Genomic DNA, 17,728 nt, shown 5'->3' with positions numbered 1-17,728 from the left:
CGAAGGAAGACAAAGGTATTGGGTAGCGGAGATGAGGTTAGCCGTAAACGTAACATCGAAATTGGGGCCCATGAAATAGACGAAGTGAAGGAATTCTGCCATCCTAGTTACGTATGACGAATGAAGCGAGGAAGTGATATGCAGACTGTCAGAGACAAAGAGGGCATTCCTGGCCAAAACAAGTCTACTGCTATCAAACATGGATCTTTAATTTGAGAAGAGCGGAATACTGTGTGGAAGTGATTCACGGACTTTGGGGAACCGGAAGAAGAGAATTGAATGGTTTGAAATGTATTGCTATAAATGTTGAAAATTAGGACTGATAAGAGGTGGCTCTCTGCAGAATCAGCGAGGGACGAAGGGACAGGATGATAGCTGATGTGTTAAGACAGGAAGGAGTACTTGAAGGAGCTCTGGAGGGTAAAAACTGTAGCTGACGGTAGTATTATACTATATCCTACAAATAATTGAGGATGTGGGGTGTAAGTGCTACTCTGGGAGGAATGTGTGGCGAGGCGCATCAGACCAGCAGAAGAGTGATGGCCAAGCAGAAAAAGGAAAACAATCAAAGACGTGAAGGATCCTTTGTGTGGTAACATAACCCATAGTACGTAGCTGGAATGCTTGCGGTGGATTAATTTTTTTTCTCAGAATTTGGTGAGGCAAGTTAAGAAATGTTGATGGCAAACAATTTCTGGTAAGACAACTCTTAAGGCATCTGATTTCAGCCGTTAAAACAGCATCTTACCAAGAAGGTTAACTTACTAAGCACAGATACTCTGTTTCCATCTATTTCGTTTACTGGTGATGACAATAATAACTCGACATTTGAAGCTTACAAAAGATCCGATTTCTGGTATGTTTTCAGCTATCAAAACAGAGAACTCTGTAGCGCCAGTCACACTCTCTTATTATCCATCACACAGGTGAAAATCATCTCTTTTGCAGAGCGACAAACTATAACTGTCCACTGGACTAGGCAGTGCATTCGGAACTTAACTTGCAATATGGAGGTGCTACCCCAAGTAACGTGAAAGAGCTTCTGCGAAGTTCCAAAGGAACGGGGAAGGATATAATGAAAATTGGAGCTTCAAGTCAGTCGTTCGGACATGCTCAGGTGGGGTGACTACCAGTGCTGAGGTCGTGAAAGGCACGTATCTCTGTTGGAGTACAGGTATGGCACACAATTTTAACTTGCCACACACAACCGAAAGTTACCCTGTTGTCACTTTTCATATTGCAGTTAGTGTGGTATCACGTGTCGATACCACACCACGGGCGTCATAGCAAGTTTCCATCTAACATTGCTAGTGGTTGCTTGGAATCCGGCGGACCCAATGAAGCACGACTGCTGAGCCACACCTCCAGAGTCTCTATACCATGAGCGCCCTCTGCTGCCGCGGTAGAGGACGTCCTGCGACAGCTGTTCAGCCACTCGCACTCGGACCCACATCGCTATGCGATGCTACACAGAAGCCATCTAGTCACGGCTCCACTACCATAGTTCGTGCTTAGTACAGCAAGACCCTTCCTTGATACTGATGAGCTGGGCTCTGTTTCTTTATGCAGTATTTGTATCGAGTATTCATTCACTTGGAGAACTCTAAGTTAAGTAAACCTATCTATTTTGATATCTTGTTTATTAATCATTCCAACGATGACAGTTGTCACACCAGTCTATAGCTCACTTCTCCTTACTGTTGTGTATGAAGTCGTACATAACCACTGGAAATAGGTGTGGAAACTTTTAGCGGTTTTATCTATACCACGTTAACAGCACGACTGTAGTGAAAAATATTCTGTCCTGTTCAGTATGATTAGAGGCGATAGCACAAGGTACAATTAGGAACTCTTACGAAACTTCGACCATCTACCGTGCATACACTCAGTGAAAACACACACATGCAAATTGTCTTCTTAACAACCGCGGATGTGAGTAAATATTTTCTAAACAAGAGGCATTCTTATTTATCAGCATAAAACATCTATAAATAGAACAAAGGGCTTCATTTCTAAAAGCACGTACACGTCGCTAGTGAGAGATCGGTATGCTTGCGGCAGCATGCACCAGTGAAACTTTTTTTGCTACAGACGAGCGCTCTCAATTCCGCGCTGGGGCCGAACGCTGGTACCTGTGCTGAGAGACTGCGTTCTGGCCGATATGAAATATTTATCACCCGATTTTTCGACAACTATGGGGGGGGGGGGGAGAGGGGGGGGGGAATGGTTCAAATGGCTCTAAGCACTATGGGATTTAACATCTGAGGCCATCAGTCCCCTAGAACTTAGGACTACTTAAACCTAACTAACCTAAGTACACACATCCATGCTCGAGGCTGGATTCGAACCTGCGACCGTAGCAGCCGCGTGGTTCCGGACTGAAGCGCCTAGAACTGCTCGACCACAGCGGCCGGCATCTAGAGGAAAAATTTTCATTTTTGCAGATCATACAGTCTGATACCTTCAGTCAATAAAAAAAAAACAATTTCTTTTCGCTGTCCGTCATACTTACTGCGCTGCATCAAATTAAGTAAAACACTGCACGAAATTTCAAAGAATTCGAAGAAGTAAAAACTCATTGCGTAAACTTTACGTATGGTTTATTTTAGCTCATACCCTGCATTGAATGAGATGTCGATGAGATATCGAAATTTTATTTAAAACTGACGGCAGAAGAATATCTTATTTCTTTCTCGAGTTATTGGGTTTTACCGTATATCCGAAGGAAGGTCGCGCGCGACGCGCTCATTCATTCATGTCCTTGCAAATCGCGAATTATGTGATCCTAACAATCATCAAATCTCAAACAGTTCAAGATATCGAAACGAGGTTTTCTGAAAATGATAAAAAGCAGTAAGACATATACGTTGTATGCATGAATACTCGAAACTCGAGTTATGGAAGTAATTCGTCCGCAGTAGTGAGAGAGGACGGCGCCTCAGGATCCATTCAGACGTCCGTAACACTGTAGAAAACCCAAACGGCGAACGTATACAAGTCTGCATCTCCTGTGTATACAGACCTACAGCTGCTGAAGGGTTAATGCGTTCCAAAACGCCGTGCATAAAAACGGGATTTGTCCGTGGCTCATACCTCGGAATCTATTGGTGACGGAAAGATATGATTAAGTGTTTTGGATAGCCCTTCGGCTAGGGGCCATTTGTATACCCAATACAACGATAGTATTACCGTACCCATATTATATCACAGTGTCGAAGTTTGAATATTACACACTTCCTCCAACTCAGGCAAAAGCAACAAATCGGTCCGTTCGTTTTGCGTTCGATGTAGTCTACGTTGCGCCTTAAAGATCTTACGAAGGCAACATATAGTACATGTGCGGTTTCTGACAAAACCCGAAAAACATGGTTTTCGGGTACCAAAACCGAGCCGTGGATTTAAAGACAGGTATGCACAGCAGATGGCTGAAATTTTTACGACATATTCTAAAACCCCGAACTCGAAAAAAATCTTTAAAACTTCCTTGACATCTTTATCCGTTTTTCAGTTTCTGAGGTTCACAGTTACCCCACTTCTACACGCGAAATATGCGCGTAAAATCCTGTTACAAACGAAAATGTAGTTTGTAACGTGACGTATCACGGAGAAGTAATATACTGTAAAGTTTCTCCATCATCTTCAGAAGAGTTCTGGGAACGCCATGTAGTACTGATGCACATGCAAAATTTTTGTGCACGTAAGATCCGGTTTGAGGGGTAAATAGTCTTGCGTCATTTCAATTTACATAAGTAAACTGCCAAAATTTTACTGACCCATAAAGTTCTTTTCGTATGGGTGACACGTCCTGCTGCGCCGGGAAAAACGAGTGAACCAGTGAAAATGATCCTAACGTGGCGCAAAAACGGAGAATATGCTTCTATTTAAAAAGATTGACTGGAAAATGGGGTAACAGCTGCCTTATTGTATCTGCCTCAGCACCTTTAAAAATTTTCCCAAAAATGTTGGCATGCGAACATATCCGCGATTGTCATGTTGAGAGAGAAGGCGCCAATGGCAGTAGCAAAATAATGGAAGATATAAGACAGCGGCTGTGGGATAGAAAAAGCAAAGGACACATTGGTAGTGTGGGGCATAGTGTCAGTGGAACATAATTGATAATGACGTAATTGTGTTACGAAAAGGATGAAGGAGACAATGCCAGTGGGAGAGGAATAAAGATAAGGAGAAAGTGGAAGTTGATGAGAGCTAGTGATGTTGAGAGTGTCTGGCAACGATAAATAGGAAGAGGAAGAGACAGATAGTGACAGAAGCAGTGGGATTGAATGAGTGAATGAATAAGTAGTATGCGAGAGCAAGAGGGAGACACTGACAGTGAGAGGAGACATACCAGTACGACAGAACGTAAGGTACTGTGGCTGTTACACAGGCGACAATGGCAGACACAGAGAGGTGATGACAATCCGTGAGACAACGGGCAAGTGGGAAATGAGTTACAGTTAGGGGAGTTCGTGGGAGTGAGAGGTGAATTGCATATTGAAAAGAGTCTTGGAACTAGCCAAGGTCACGCTTTCGCCGGCCGTGAACACACTCTGGGAGCGCCAACTGCTTCCGTGAGCTGCGGAGAAAGCCAGCGATACATGGCGTCGACACACACACACACACACACACACACACACACACACACACACAAACACACACACACACACCTGTGTACGATTCCTTCAGCGGCTATAAGTAGAAGGTGTGGAGGAGACAAGAACGTGATAATATCATCAATTTTCTAAAAACGTTTCATTTTTAAAAAGGGCGAAGCCCAAACCAAGTTCTTTCAACTTCTAAATGATCATTTTCACAACATTCAGAGCATATGTAGACGCTGATAACACAGTAAAGCGAAGACCTAGTCTCAGACTGGGAGACCCCAGTGGAAGTGGGGCTGCTGATTACCGTGCAGTCAACGTCGTGGCCATAAGAGCTGGAGCACGAACTTATGTGGACGAGGATAGATCAATAAATAGTCTTGAACTTTTCCTGTACTCATTATTTGGAAACTAAGGAAAAAATTAAGCAGGAGATAGCTGGACATGGATTTGTGGATCTGAGCCCCTCTCCCCACGATCCGAGGCTAAGCTTTTATATACTGTGTAAAGTAATTCGGTTGAGATCCCCATGTTAAGATTCAACTGCCCTAATAGAGAAGTTCCACTGACACTTCTCCATGCAATGTCTAATGATTAAGTCTATCTACTAAAGGTTTTAGGTAGAGTGCAGAGGATGCAAACTGTCTCTGGCTCCTCATCCACCATTCTGAATTAGGGAGCTATGAAGCCGCCATTATGCGAGTAGGTACAATAGAGAGATTAGCGGTTTAATCTATGACTTCGGCACACCGTTTTCACATCCAGAGTGGTACAGCACGACCTCTGCTATCCTTTCAGGACATATTCTGGTAGTGGAACTTACTTCCTTTTCAATGATGACCAACCAGTTACATCTGGGCCGTGCGTCAATGCGTAAATATACATAAGCGACACCTAACAACAAGGTGTGTATGGCAATAACAAAACAGTGGTCGACTGTGAGATACCTCGAATAGAGTGCTGTATTGTGTGGATACATTTCACAACGTGGAGTGCGGTTCAAATAGTAAACTGGTTTCCTCGCCAACATAAGTGTTTCCATCGGCGAACTGCTGCGCACCCTTCACGTGTGCTCAGATCAGCGAATGCTCCACTGGCTCTTTTTCATACTTTATTGTGATGAAAATTTTTTGTGTATTTGCTCGTAATTAACCACATCTTTATTTACAAGTTTTTTATTCTTATACACGTATTTCAGTACGAGTTTTGAACTTAATCTCATCATCTGGTGATTGATTATAGGTATGTGTGTCATCGAGCATAAATACACGTTTAAAATAAATCCTCTCTTGCTCCTGCTGTCAAACATCACTTTACACATGCTAGACGTATTGGTGGTCTAGTGGTAAAGCAATCCTGTCAACCAAAAGGTCACGTGATAGGATACCAGCAATTTTTACTCTACCTATACTCTAGCCTTCACCTCTCAATAACGTGAAGACATGCCAGGAAAGGCACGTGGTTTGAGTTCCGCGTTAAACTGTAGGTCGCTTTTCTCCTGCAGGATTACTGGGATACTTTCGGGTCATGCAGGCTGTCGAAGTGGCGTCTAATTGAAAGAATTGCACGAGGCCAGTTATGCCATACAACTATTGCTTTATTGTGCCTGTCACGAAAGTTGTTCATCACACCACAGAAGGAATTTAGAGGAAATAGCTGTGGGGTATGGCTTCCTCTGATTACTCAATTGATCCACGATGACGCGCCTAACCTGGCGACAGAGTACAAATATAGATCAGTTGGACAAATAGTCTATCAATGTCATAAAAGACATGACTCTCGAAAACTTCTCTCATAACAATGAACCAGATACCGCATGCTCAAGAACATAGCGGTAGAACGGCATCGAATGCAGAAAAGTCGTCTCCACACCTTCCTTATCGAAATGAGAAGTACACCTCTCCCCACCGATTGCAGATGAGTACAAAACGCACGACGTTGTCCTGGGCGATTTTTCTGCTACTGCAGGCAATATTTTCAACGGTGTGTGTTGAGTCACTGGCTAGAGACAATAAGTTCCGGAAGTGGGTACTGACGGTGAGTCATGCAGACAGCGGCTAGTATCTGCTCTCACGATGATAAGGCGCACAGCCCGCGGACAGATACGTCTACGGAAAGCTGACAGCTGTACCACTATTTTCCTCTACACTTCACTTCAGAAAAAAAAAAAAATCAGAACATTGGAAATGTAGATGCATGACACGCGACGGCGAACAATGTTCCCACTATAAATCTTCTATACCTGGGCACATGAAGGGATTTTCTCTGCCTCGTGGTGACTGGGTGTTGTGTGATGTCCTTAGGTTAGTTAGGTTTAAGTAGTTCTAAGTTCTAGGGGACTGATGACCATAGATGTTAAGTCCCATAGTGCTCAGAACCATTTGAACCATATTTGGACACATGATCTCTCAGAATCACATTCACAGATTCTCGTCTATGCACCTCACCAGAGCTTCACATCTCTCTGCAAATCGCCCATATTGTGGTATTCGGTATCACTTTCTTGCTTTATTTTGTGGTCGACGAACATTCATCAGAAACAATGATTTTCTCGAATTCCCTAAGAAATCGTGACATTGCTGTTCGCGCTCTCCCTGTGTTTGAAGAGTCTATCACAGAGCGAGAAGCGTACACATCGATTGCCCACTCACAGTGCTGCTGTTCACAAGAAAACATCGCTGAGTAACCAACAAAAATTCCTGAACGGCGTTGATATCTTCATTCAGTTTAGAGAATCATAGTTTGCTTTAAATGCGCACGAATTAATGATAAAGTGGAAAAAAATTGAGGAAATGATAATATTCATGCACAACGTAAGTAAGAAGTCTCTCGCCTCAGCTACGTCACAAACATACAGCTGTAGTATTTCACGGCAATGTGAAGGGAAACGAATACACAACGTTAGTAATAGAGATAGCAGATGGAAGAAATGAGTGTGGAAGAATTGCACGTACGATTATCGTGAGACATACTTGAATAATACTGAAGTATACTGGGATATTCGCCGAACTGGCCTGAAGAAATGCGTGAACGAAATTCGTGCACCTATAGCCAGGTTATTCAATACGGCTGCATCACACGTTGCCTGAAAAGTTTGAAAACAGATGCAAAACTGTCTAGTAGATATACACAACCAGTTTTTTTCCGATATTGTACAAAACAATCACATTGTCTCTATGATATATCACACTCAAGTGCCACAAGATGCGGTGAGAAGAGATGGTTCACGGGGATTTGTAGTATCCATATGAGAATATACCGGAAAAAGAAAAAACTAGCGATGCCATGAAACATCCTTCGCTACCACTAATAATCCGCTATAAACCAAACCGTGACAAACCATTTCATGAGACCTTCCTCGATTATTCGAAAGTTATTTTAAGTATCAACACCTTGCGGATATTCTTTTCATTTCAGATTGTGCAACTGATATTTTGCTGTCTCTGGCATATTTGTGGTAAATTAATGTGTTAAGTTCCCTTATTCTCCGACATACACGTAAAAATCAGAAGCCGTTGCTTGGACCTTCATGCCATTTCACCTGTGCTCATTCATGTAGACAGCATCTTCAATTACCTACATACGGTCCTTCAAGTCGTACGACGACAAAAAACGTGCACGTTATCTCCTGCTTCATGACGCTTAACGAATGTATTAGGAAGTAATCGATAGATAGAAAGTGATCGACATCCGTACGTCTTAGATCTTACTCTTTTTTTTCTGGTTTACTGGCACTCAGGTGCTCACATTTACGTGGAACTGCGACTCACTAGGAGTAACATAGTAGAAAACTAAGCAATAACCTACACAAACTACTTAGGCTTGTTAACACAAGTGGTTAATACATAATGGGAAACATGCGCATCAGCTTTTTAGGCATGCCGCGTCCCCTTGCCTACTACGTCAAATCGTAACAGAAACGAATCTATGCGATCAGCACCCACATACGAATCTGTGAACATCCTTACATGACGAATGTGATAAGTTGCACGCCGTCGTCGATATAGTCGACAACAGTCTTCCCATGAGGAAAACCATCAACGTCTAACAAAGAACGTGTAATAGATAGAGATCGACTAAGACTCTGATTTGAGAAGGATTACGCTTATTTGTCTTCTGCTTCGTGCCTAGATGTGTTTTACACACAAATGCAAAACCAAATTAAAAGAGCAAACTAAAATAAGTAACTTTACTTAGTAATTCAAACGTAAAAGTTGAGAAAATGTTTTGTTTTTTCCCTATTTACTTTCTCAGATTAATGATTCGTTACGATTGATACATAACTTAATTCTTTGGTTTCACATGGCGACAAACTTTTCGTCCGAGAATATTGCCGACATTACTGTAATCTGAAAGAAATACAAATGGCTAAAGTATCAAAGTTCAAGAAAAAGATAATTCATTTTCTACTTCAGTTGTTACTTCAGATAAGATACGTATCAGCCACTTGTTTTTTGACTCCTAAATAACAGCAAGCGGCAAATTATCCATATAAAAATATACTGAAAAAGACACAAAAAACACTATTACGTATGCACACCAACAATCGTCAGGCATCTATTTGTTATCAAAATCTTCCGACATACTGCAATTCTATCGAACTATTCACGTCATCTACTGTTAAGTGTGAAGCACCAAGGATTAAAAATTAACAGCAAAAGGAAAGACAATACTGCCTTGAATCTAAGCAACAGCTTGCACTGCAGTAACAGAATCGTTGCTACGAGTTAGTTAATAGAAGAACCGTTCCATAGCGAAGGAGCGTTTCTACGTAAACAAACTTGCAACAACACACAAATGTTTTGAAATCGCGAGTCGTGCCGCTCGGAGCTTTCTTTACCTTGCGTGTATAACCCCATCTCCTGCCGTTACAATGCTACAGCGCCGACTGACGACGGCTGTGTGGCACGACATACTACCTGTTGCGCGAGCGACGGTGGCGCACTCTTTCGGCCTTCCGAGACTCGCGCCACAGCGCCACGTTCCGCGCTCATTATCCGGAGCTTGGACAACGCTAGCTGTCGAGTCTTGTTTCGCGTGACGTTCGACTGACGCGGCAAGGATACGGAATCTGATTCAGTTTAAGTGTCAGAAAGCGTCCGACTCGGCAAAATAATTCTGCATGACAAGCATTTGAAAAATACGTTTGTGAACAGTTCGTGTAAACAAGGCCTAGTCTCGACAGCCTGTAGATCTTGACGACAAACACGTTCACTGGAAATCGGAGAGTCCCAGCTTGAATTTCGCTACATTGAGTGTTTTTTCAGTAGTCGAAGAGCAGACTGCTTTCTTTGTAAAATACTGCTACTTTTTGCACCTGAAATATCTTTCAAAGACCATTTATTCAGATTAACCGTAAGGTTGGCCTGTTGAATTTCGATTAATGGCGATGATTAATAACAAATCGATAACAACAGTTTCCAATTTGATCACGACGAGGGCAACGCGGAACAACTTACGTCGGAAAACGGTGAAAACAAGAGATAAAAATATGTTAAAGTATTATTTACAATCATTCAAAGTGTCAAGCCAAGTTAGTGCAGTTGTTAATACACTGAAGTCGTATTAGGAAGAAGAGGGGTTCAAATCTCAGTTTGACAATACATGTAAAGATTTTCGGTACTTCCCCTAAATCATTTCAATTTAGTCTTTCTCCACTTACGAGCTTGAGCTTCGTGTCTTCGTCGATGTTTTAGGGTAATCTCTGCCTGACAAACAAGTATATTTAAGGAGTAAATGGTTCAGCATTCAATCTTTCCTACACCAGATCCTTTACTCTATTGTCCGCAGACTGTGCAGTGCATTCAGTTTTCCAAATATTTACTTGGTAATCTTTAAATGCAGAGGTTAAAAATACCGCATCAGTTGTAAATTATTGTCACACGACCGGTTTCGGACTGTTGTAAGCCCATCCTCAGGTGTCGTAGCTGTGCTGTGGTCCCCGAGCGCCGCGTGTACCAGGCGCGGTGTGCTGCCTATGAGCGCAGAACAAGGAGTTTTTGGGTGAGACACATTGTATGGCTTTCGGTGCTGGGGAGTATGGTACAGCGAGGAAAACGAGAAATTAAAAAACTTTTCATTACACACACAGCGCTTGACATTCAGTGTGAAAAGTGACAAACGCTCTGAGCAGCGCTTTTGTCTAAAGTATTTTTGTTGCACGTGTAATGACAAAGAGCAGCCTAAAATTGGTCTGAAGAGCCCATAAAATATTTTCTGTCACTCTAATACCGTATTCGGTATTTTCGGACGATTATTTATGGTGTCATTTCGAGGCTTTTACGGGAGTTAAAAGTGAAGTTACGTTCACCTTCGGCGACACTGGCGTTACATCAGCTGCCTGCTTGATACAGCACACTTGACCAGCTAGTGATGTAGTACTACTCCCCTCGGGAAATGAGAGTAAACGACAGGGTCGATTTGAAATTTCGCCACGTGTTAAGTTCGTGCAGCGATGAGGCTTCTGCACACTGGAGGGGAATATTCTTCAAACAAGTATTGCAGCCAAAATAAACGTTCAGAAACTCCAATCAATCCCAAACAAATACCTAAGAAGGGTCAAAATAACTTAATAACGCTTCAAGCTTGGTGTTAGAAGGCGTCAAGAGACACTTCGAAAATCTAGCCAATGTGTTTTACGGAGTACGCAGACGATCTACGAATGTGGCTATATATAGATAAGGCCAATACTGTCTGGGGTTTTTTAACGTCATTTATTTTGGCTCGCTGTAGGGAAGCTACACTGTAGCTTTGTTTCCTCCTTTTCACCTGAATTTCCATTTATACCGTGGATTTAAGTAGGAGTGACGTCTTGTTTTGGCGTGCAGACATTGGTTTACTACCTAATTTTACTAAATATAATTTTTTATATAGGTTTCCAGTATATCTGATTTGCAAAATCCAACATAAAATTTCTAGTGGACGAGTATAATAAAGAACGCAGTGTAACGTATGAAATTTGAGCAAACCCCTAACGTCGTACTAAAGTGGAAAAGCGGACTAGACAAAGGGGCTGAAGGATAAGTTCCAGGACAATAACATTGAAAAGCCTCCTCAAAGAAAGACAGCCGAATATGTACAGCCGGCGTTGCTGCGTTGCTAACTATGGCGGAAGTTTTACGTACTACCGACGCCGATATCTACTGTGAAATACGACAAAAGCTGCTTCCAACTATTCGAAACTGACGGCGGGCAGTGCTGTGATGGAGAATTTGCTTGCTGCGCGACGCCCATCTGTGACCTGCGCTTAGTCAACAGTAGCTGTTGGAGTCCTATTTGTCAGCATGCAAGTCCTTGAAAGGACAGGTTTGCAGCAAGACAGGTATCCGCACGGACAGAGAAAGTCTGGATCACCACGTACTGTTAGCACGGTGACCATTTATTGCGACTTCCCTCGATGCGGCAGCAGGGAGGACGCATGCCGGCATTGGCGGCGCTTAACGACAAGCTCTGGGTACAGGAGAGCCACCACGGCGCCTTCTCAGAGGAGTCACGGTTCTGGGTAGAGCATCGCGGCGGACGTATACGTGAAGGCTCCGTGGATGACGAACGTTGCCAGACTGGCGTGACAGTATGCGGTGCCACTGACTGCACAACGCGATCAGCTGTGGTTCGCTTAGGCGGTAATTCGGACTCCAGCATTTATATTTCTGGCTTGTTAAGACCGGTCGCTGTGCCCTATTTTCGAGCTCTTCGCGACGTTACTATTCAAGGTAAGCAAAACGGTTTGGAGACGCGGTGCTGGGATCCGAACAGCCATTACGAAAGTGTAACTTAAATGCTCCAGGAACTGAAACGAGAATCCTTGGAAGACGTAGCTCCGGCGAAACGTGGCTGGGTAAATTTAGAGAAGCTGTGTTCTAAGAAGACTGTCGTGCCGTCATTGTGCTACCAGAATCGCAGAGCCTATCTCACGTAGTGATCGTGAGAATAAGACCAGGGCAAGTATAAAAGCAGTCAGTCGCTTTTCCAGTCACTTTTCCCTCGTCTTCTACGCGAAAGGAACGTGGCAGAAAATCAATTATTTCTTAATCAGGACGACCTTTATTGCACTATCTTTATATGTCGTTACTGACCAGTTTCGACCTGTGGTCATTCTGAAACGTATTTGCGTCGGTGCTATATATGTATCGTATTTAAGAGGTTTTGGGAAAGCCTCTAACTGTGTCAATCATAATTTAAATAATGAAAAACTGCACCACTTTTTTTATGCTTAGCACAACGCGATTCGACAACTCATTCTCAGTTTGAAGTGATTCGTTTACATGTATATTTTTGTTGATATTTCGACATTTGATTCTTTTTTAATTTACTGGTTTTCGGGACGCACCCATTCAACCATTTCAACAGTGGAATGTCGCTTATGACGATACGAACGTAAGGACTATAGAACACCCAGTTCCTGAGCGAAGAAAATCTCCGATCCAGATGGGAATCGAACCCGGGTCACATCGGCTAGCAATTCGCCGCGGCCGGCAGTTGTGGCCGAGCCGTTCTAGGCGCTTCAGTCTGGAACCGCGTGATCGCTACGGTCGCAGGTTCGAATCCTGCCTCGGGCATGGATGTGTGTGTTGTCCTTAGATTAGTTAGGTTTAAGTAGTTCTAAGTTCTAGGGGACTGATGACCTCAGAAGTTGAGTCCCATAGTGCTCAGAGCCATTTGAACCAATTCGCCACGCTGACCGCGCAGCTACCGAGGCGGACGGTGCGAATTTCTGCCACTCTTGCCCTGTAGCTGTCTCTTTGGGGTAATAAGGTATTTTGTCTCCTCACAGAGCGTGACACACAGGCAAAGCATCACTTGCACAGTTTGATTTTGTAATAAAAAAAATGGTTCTGAGCTCTGTGAGGTCATCAGTCCCCTAGAACTTACAACTACTTAAACCTAACCAACCGAAGGACATCACACACATCCATGCCCGAGGCAGGATTCGAACCTGCGATCGTAGTGGTCGCGCGGTTCCAGACTGTAGCGCCTAGAACCGCTCGGCCACTCCGGCCGGCTTGTAATCAAATTTTGTTTCTTCTCTGGTTTCGGCTCTTGAGGAAGAATCGGCTACCATTCCTCCACAGGCATTCAGACACGTTGTTGGAAGTGTACCCAGCAGAGTCCAAACCATCATAAAGGCGTATCTCGTATTGATGTCCACTAAAAGATGTCCAGAAACTTTTCAACAGGTAGCATACCTCACAGGGCCATCTGACTTCGGCTGTGTGTCATTCTGAATGCTTACTCATTTGAGCATTTGAGAACGACTCGTCGCCCCGAAATCAGTTCATCGTGCAAAATGAATGATTGAGACCTAACTGCGGCCGAGATGGAAAATGGATTTGTCTTTTAATTTGTTCTTCTTTTCACTCAAAGCAAAGAGATTTTAGCAACTACTGTGAAGTAATCCAACCCGTAGAATCGGTGTGACGGAGTTTGTTCAGCATCAATACGATGATAATCTGAGGAGTGCAGAGCAGCCGACATCGGAAGGCAGCCTGGTAAGTGCGCCACTTAAGCAGGTTGGTTTGCTGGCTTAGCTGGAGAAAGTTCCTCCCGGAAGAGAACCAGATTCCGCCTCGAGAGGGCGTCAGCCGGCCGTCAATTAGCAGTCCAAGACGTCGGAAACCGGCTCCCATGGGACACGTTCCTTCTCTAAACCTTAACAAGTTCTTCACTCCGAGTGTCGATCTCAGGAATGTCGAAGTAGCCTAGCATATGTCTGATTTATTTATGTAATTCATTTATTGCAAGTTGATTGAGGTTGTTTATGTGTCAATGAAACAGTGTCATGGGAAACACAGACGGAACTTATTCAAAAACAAGAAAACGGTATACCAAAATACGGCACTATACAGTTCCACATTTTAAATTATGATAAACATCCAGGAATCAAAGAGATAACAACATCGATAGAAAAAATACTGATGAAGAATACTCTAGTCTTCTAGAAGAATCTTATGTCGACCGAAGTGACTCTTTACAGCAGCTCCTGGGCGGTATTTTGTATATTAAGACCGAGGACTACATCGTGAGAAATGAAGGCTGGGTGATGAATACATGGAACTACGAGAGGCATATCCTAAAGACTGAACTAACTGACAGATGCTGGAAATCTGAATGACCTGGTTGCCTCACACTTTAGGACCTGTGTATCTGGGCAGACATAACCAGTTAGCACCTGCTTTAACGCCTCAATGCGTCTTGTAATTAGACTTATCTGTTCTTCGCTTTCCCTGTGAAACCGAAACGTAGGGTGTTGCATTTTTCTAATGTCATTAGGCTTTCATGGGATAGAATGTCTGTATCTTCAGGTTCCTACCAGTTCATTTGTTCCAGCATCTACGTGACACACTTCCATGGGTCGAACAAACATGTGACCACTCGCGGTGCCCTTCTTTGTGTAGTTCAGTAACCTATGTTAGTCCTATCTGGTATGGCCCCTGTACAGTTGAGCAATATTCTAGGATTGGTTGCTCGAGTGTTTCGTAGACAATCATCTTTGTAGACTGATTGCATGTCCCCAGTGTTCTACCACTGAAACGCAGTCCTCCGCCTGCTTTATCTACAACTTAGCCCATGGGATAGTTTCCGTTCATATTCCTACAAATTGTTCGATGCAAGTATTTGTAGGAGTTGACTGATTCAAATCGTGACTCACTGACATTGTAGTCACATTATACAATGTTTTTCAGTTCTGTGAAGTGCAAGATTTTACAGTTCTGTATATTTAAAGCAGATTGGCAATGTTTGCACCATTTTTAATCTTATTAAGATCTTACTGAACATTTGCGCAGCTTTTTTCAGACAGTATTTCATTATAGGTAAGCGGAAGGTCTCCCGTTACTATTAATATTGTCTCAACGGAAGAGAAACAGAGAAAATAATTTCTATAATAGGTCTCGTGCACATCATGAACTTTGTTGCAAAATACAACTAATGTCACATAAATAAAATTTTGTTAGAAACAAACTACCATCGTTTGACTATGTGCCTGTCTGTAGGCTTCTCACATGAAGATGAACAACTTTGTGTCTCCGTTAATGAGTTAAATATGTTGCATCATTACTTTTAAACCTAACTCAGTTCACATTTCATGAAATTCTCAGCTGTATGACTTTGCCTAGTACTACCCGACACAACACATCTGTTTCTAGTATTTTTCCTTCCCCTCTCCTCATTCTGAGACTTTCGCTTTACAGTTGAAGTTCGCTGTTGACACTAACAGCGTATCTGGTGTAATATCCGATTTGTAGTATGCTGCAGTCCTCATTCTTAAGCAACTTAATTCACAACAAAGATCTGAAAATGTTTTCTCCCGTTGGTTCTCTCGCCTTATCCCCTCGCTGGTACTGATCTGCTCTTTTTTATTAGTCGTATTGTTTTCCTTTATACATCCTTCAGCTACATCAGCTGCTGCTGCTGCTGCTGCTGTTCCTCAGTAGAAAACATTAAATGCAAGCCAATGATGGCGTGACATTTTCTCGTAATTGTGATTCTCCTAAAACGCTTGAGGCAGATTTCAGGATACTTCTTAAAGAGGAAACTGCCGATTTCCTTCCCCATGCTTCCCCAATCCCCAATCCGGTCTAATGACCAACTCGTCGACGGGACGTTAAACCCTAATGTTCCTTCCTTTTTAGTTCCTACAAACGGTGACTAACAGACTTCACAGACTATATTGGGACGTAGTTGTTTCTCGCTGCGGAGATAATGGCGGGTTCCCCCACGAATAGTCGTAATGAGAGGATTGCTCACCTCACAAAAACTGGCCAGGGATGCTCAGCAAGGGGCCTGCTGATCCGCAAACGGATAGCAGGGCTCTGCAGGTCATCGGAAAGCTGACTCATAACTGGCACCAAAATCCGCGATCAAACTGTCTCTGACCAGCAGAACAACACCGCACCGTGACAGCTACAGTACCGGCAAACAATCAGAAACGTTAAAGTCGTACTGACGGTACATTTAACGTAAACGCTTTGAAATTTTGATACGAGTGGGAGAACAGCCTGCTGAACAGTACAAGCCAATTACAAACAGCTCATCAACCAGACTGGAATAAAGTTGGCGAAAGGCGTAAGTAGAAGGAATAAAATTTAAAATTTCGAAATCATGTGTGTTTATCTTTGCATGTAGCTAAAATAAGAGGCAAAAACGATAATTCTAAAACTTTTCATAAATATGCTATCTGCTAATTAAATTCAAACCACTTATAACCAGAAATAGAAATGGCTTCATGGAGCAAAGTACCATTGTATCCACTTAGAAGTCCTTCTGTAACAGTCGTTAACATGGTACCTATATAAAAACCATAGTTTGAATAAATGACTTTTGAGTTAGTATCACTAAATCTCTGTGCCTATTGATGGATGCAGTTGTTTGTACTTAAAATAAGAGTTACATTGAGTAAAAAATTTATGACATTCTGGAAGACTTACAAAAACGTAATGCATAGCCTGGCAAACACACACTAATTTTCCTTCTGTCGCGGTGGTCGCCGTATCCCGCATATCTGTTGCCAAAAGACTCGATCTTACTATTTTTCCTCATCAATTTCTGTTCCTCAACCGTCCTGCGGTTCTTTGATACCCCTGGGCCACCTTTTTGATGGTCTTGCCATTCTCTTTCAGGAGGTTGCCATGGCCGTCTGTATTCTTTCACTTTTCTGACGTTCTCATACCAGCCAAGTCTCTTTCATCCATTCTTTCCGTAATATGGTAATGGTCTGAGTCCTTCCTCTTGTTTCCTCATTTCTTACTATGTCAAGTCGGGAAATTCCACAAGCTCTTCTCATTAGTTCTAAATCTCTGTCTCTTTCTCTGAGTATCCGGCACTCACTCTCTTCACTTATCACTTCCACGATGGATCACTGTACTCGGTCTTTAACCTTTAAATTCATTTATGAGGAACAAAGTATAGGGTTTAATTTTTGGATAGCCGCCCTTCCCTACCTGATCTGTTGTCGAATATCTTGTAACATCTTACATCATGTTGTAGGATATTTCCAGGTACTTATACTCTCTACACATTTTAATACGAAAGGCTAAATGTATCGCATCTAAGTAGAAGAAAAACTCCGATACTATAAGATCACTAGTCGAGAAATCAGCGAAAGAAGTTTGAGAGAATGTGTGGGACAA

The 17,728-nt window shown here is 42.8% G+C and overlaps 1 protein-coding gene across 9 annotated transcripts in view; it reads right to left on the bottom strand.

Annotated features, from left to right (window-relative positions):
• Window positions 1-17,728, bottom strand: part of LOC124797825 (hepatocyte nuclear factor 4-gamma) — a 652,273-nt gene that overhangs the window by 61,549 nt on the left and 572,996 nt on the right. Inside the window, exon 1 of one of the 9 annotated variants that reach the window (XM_047260864.1) lies at window positions 9,442-9,504. The exons of the other annotated variants lie outside the window; for them this stretch is intronic. Within the exon in view, the coding sequence (XP_047116820.1) occupies window positions 9,442-9,460 (19 nt within the window). The 5' untranslated portion in view covers window positions 9,461-9,504. Of the gene's footprint in view, window positions 1-9,441; window positions 9,505-17,728 lie in introns of those variants that run through there. 9 annotated transcript variants of the gene reach the window in all.

Source organism: Schistocerca piceifrons, chromosome 5 (assembly GCF_021461385.2).
Source record: "Schistocerca piceifrons isolate TAMUIC-IGC-003096 chromosome 5, iqSchPice1.1, whole genome shotgun sequence".
In the NCBI taxonomy this organism is placed as follows: domain Eukaryota; kingdom Metazoa; phylum Arthropoda; class Insecta; order Orthoptera; family Acrididae; genus Schistocerca; species Schistocerca piceifrons.
The sequence above is the reverse complement of the archived record's forward strand: the minus strand, read 5'-3'. Positions and strand labels throughout refer to the sequence as shown.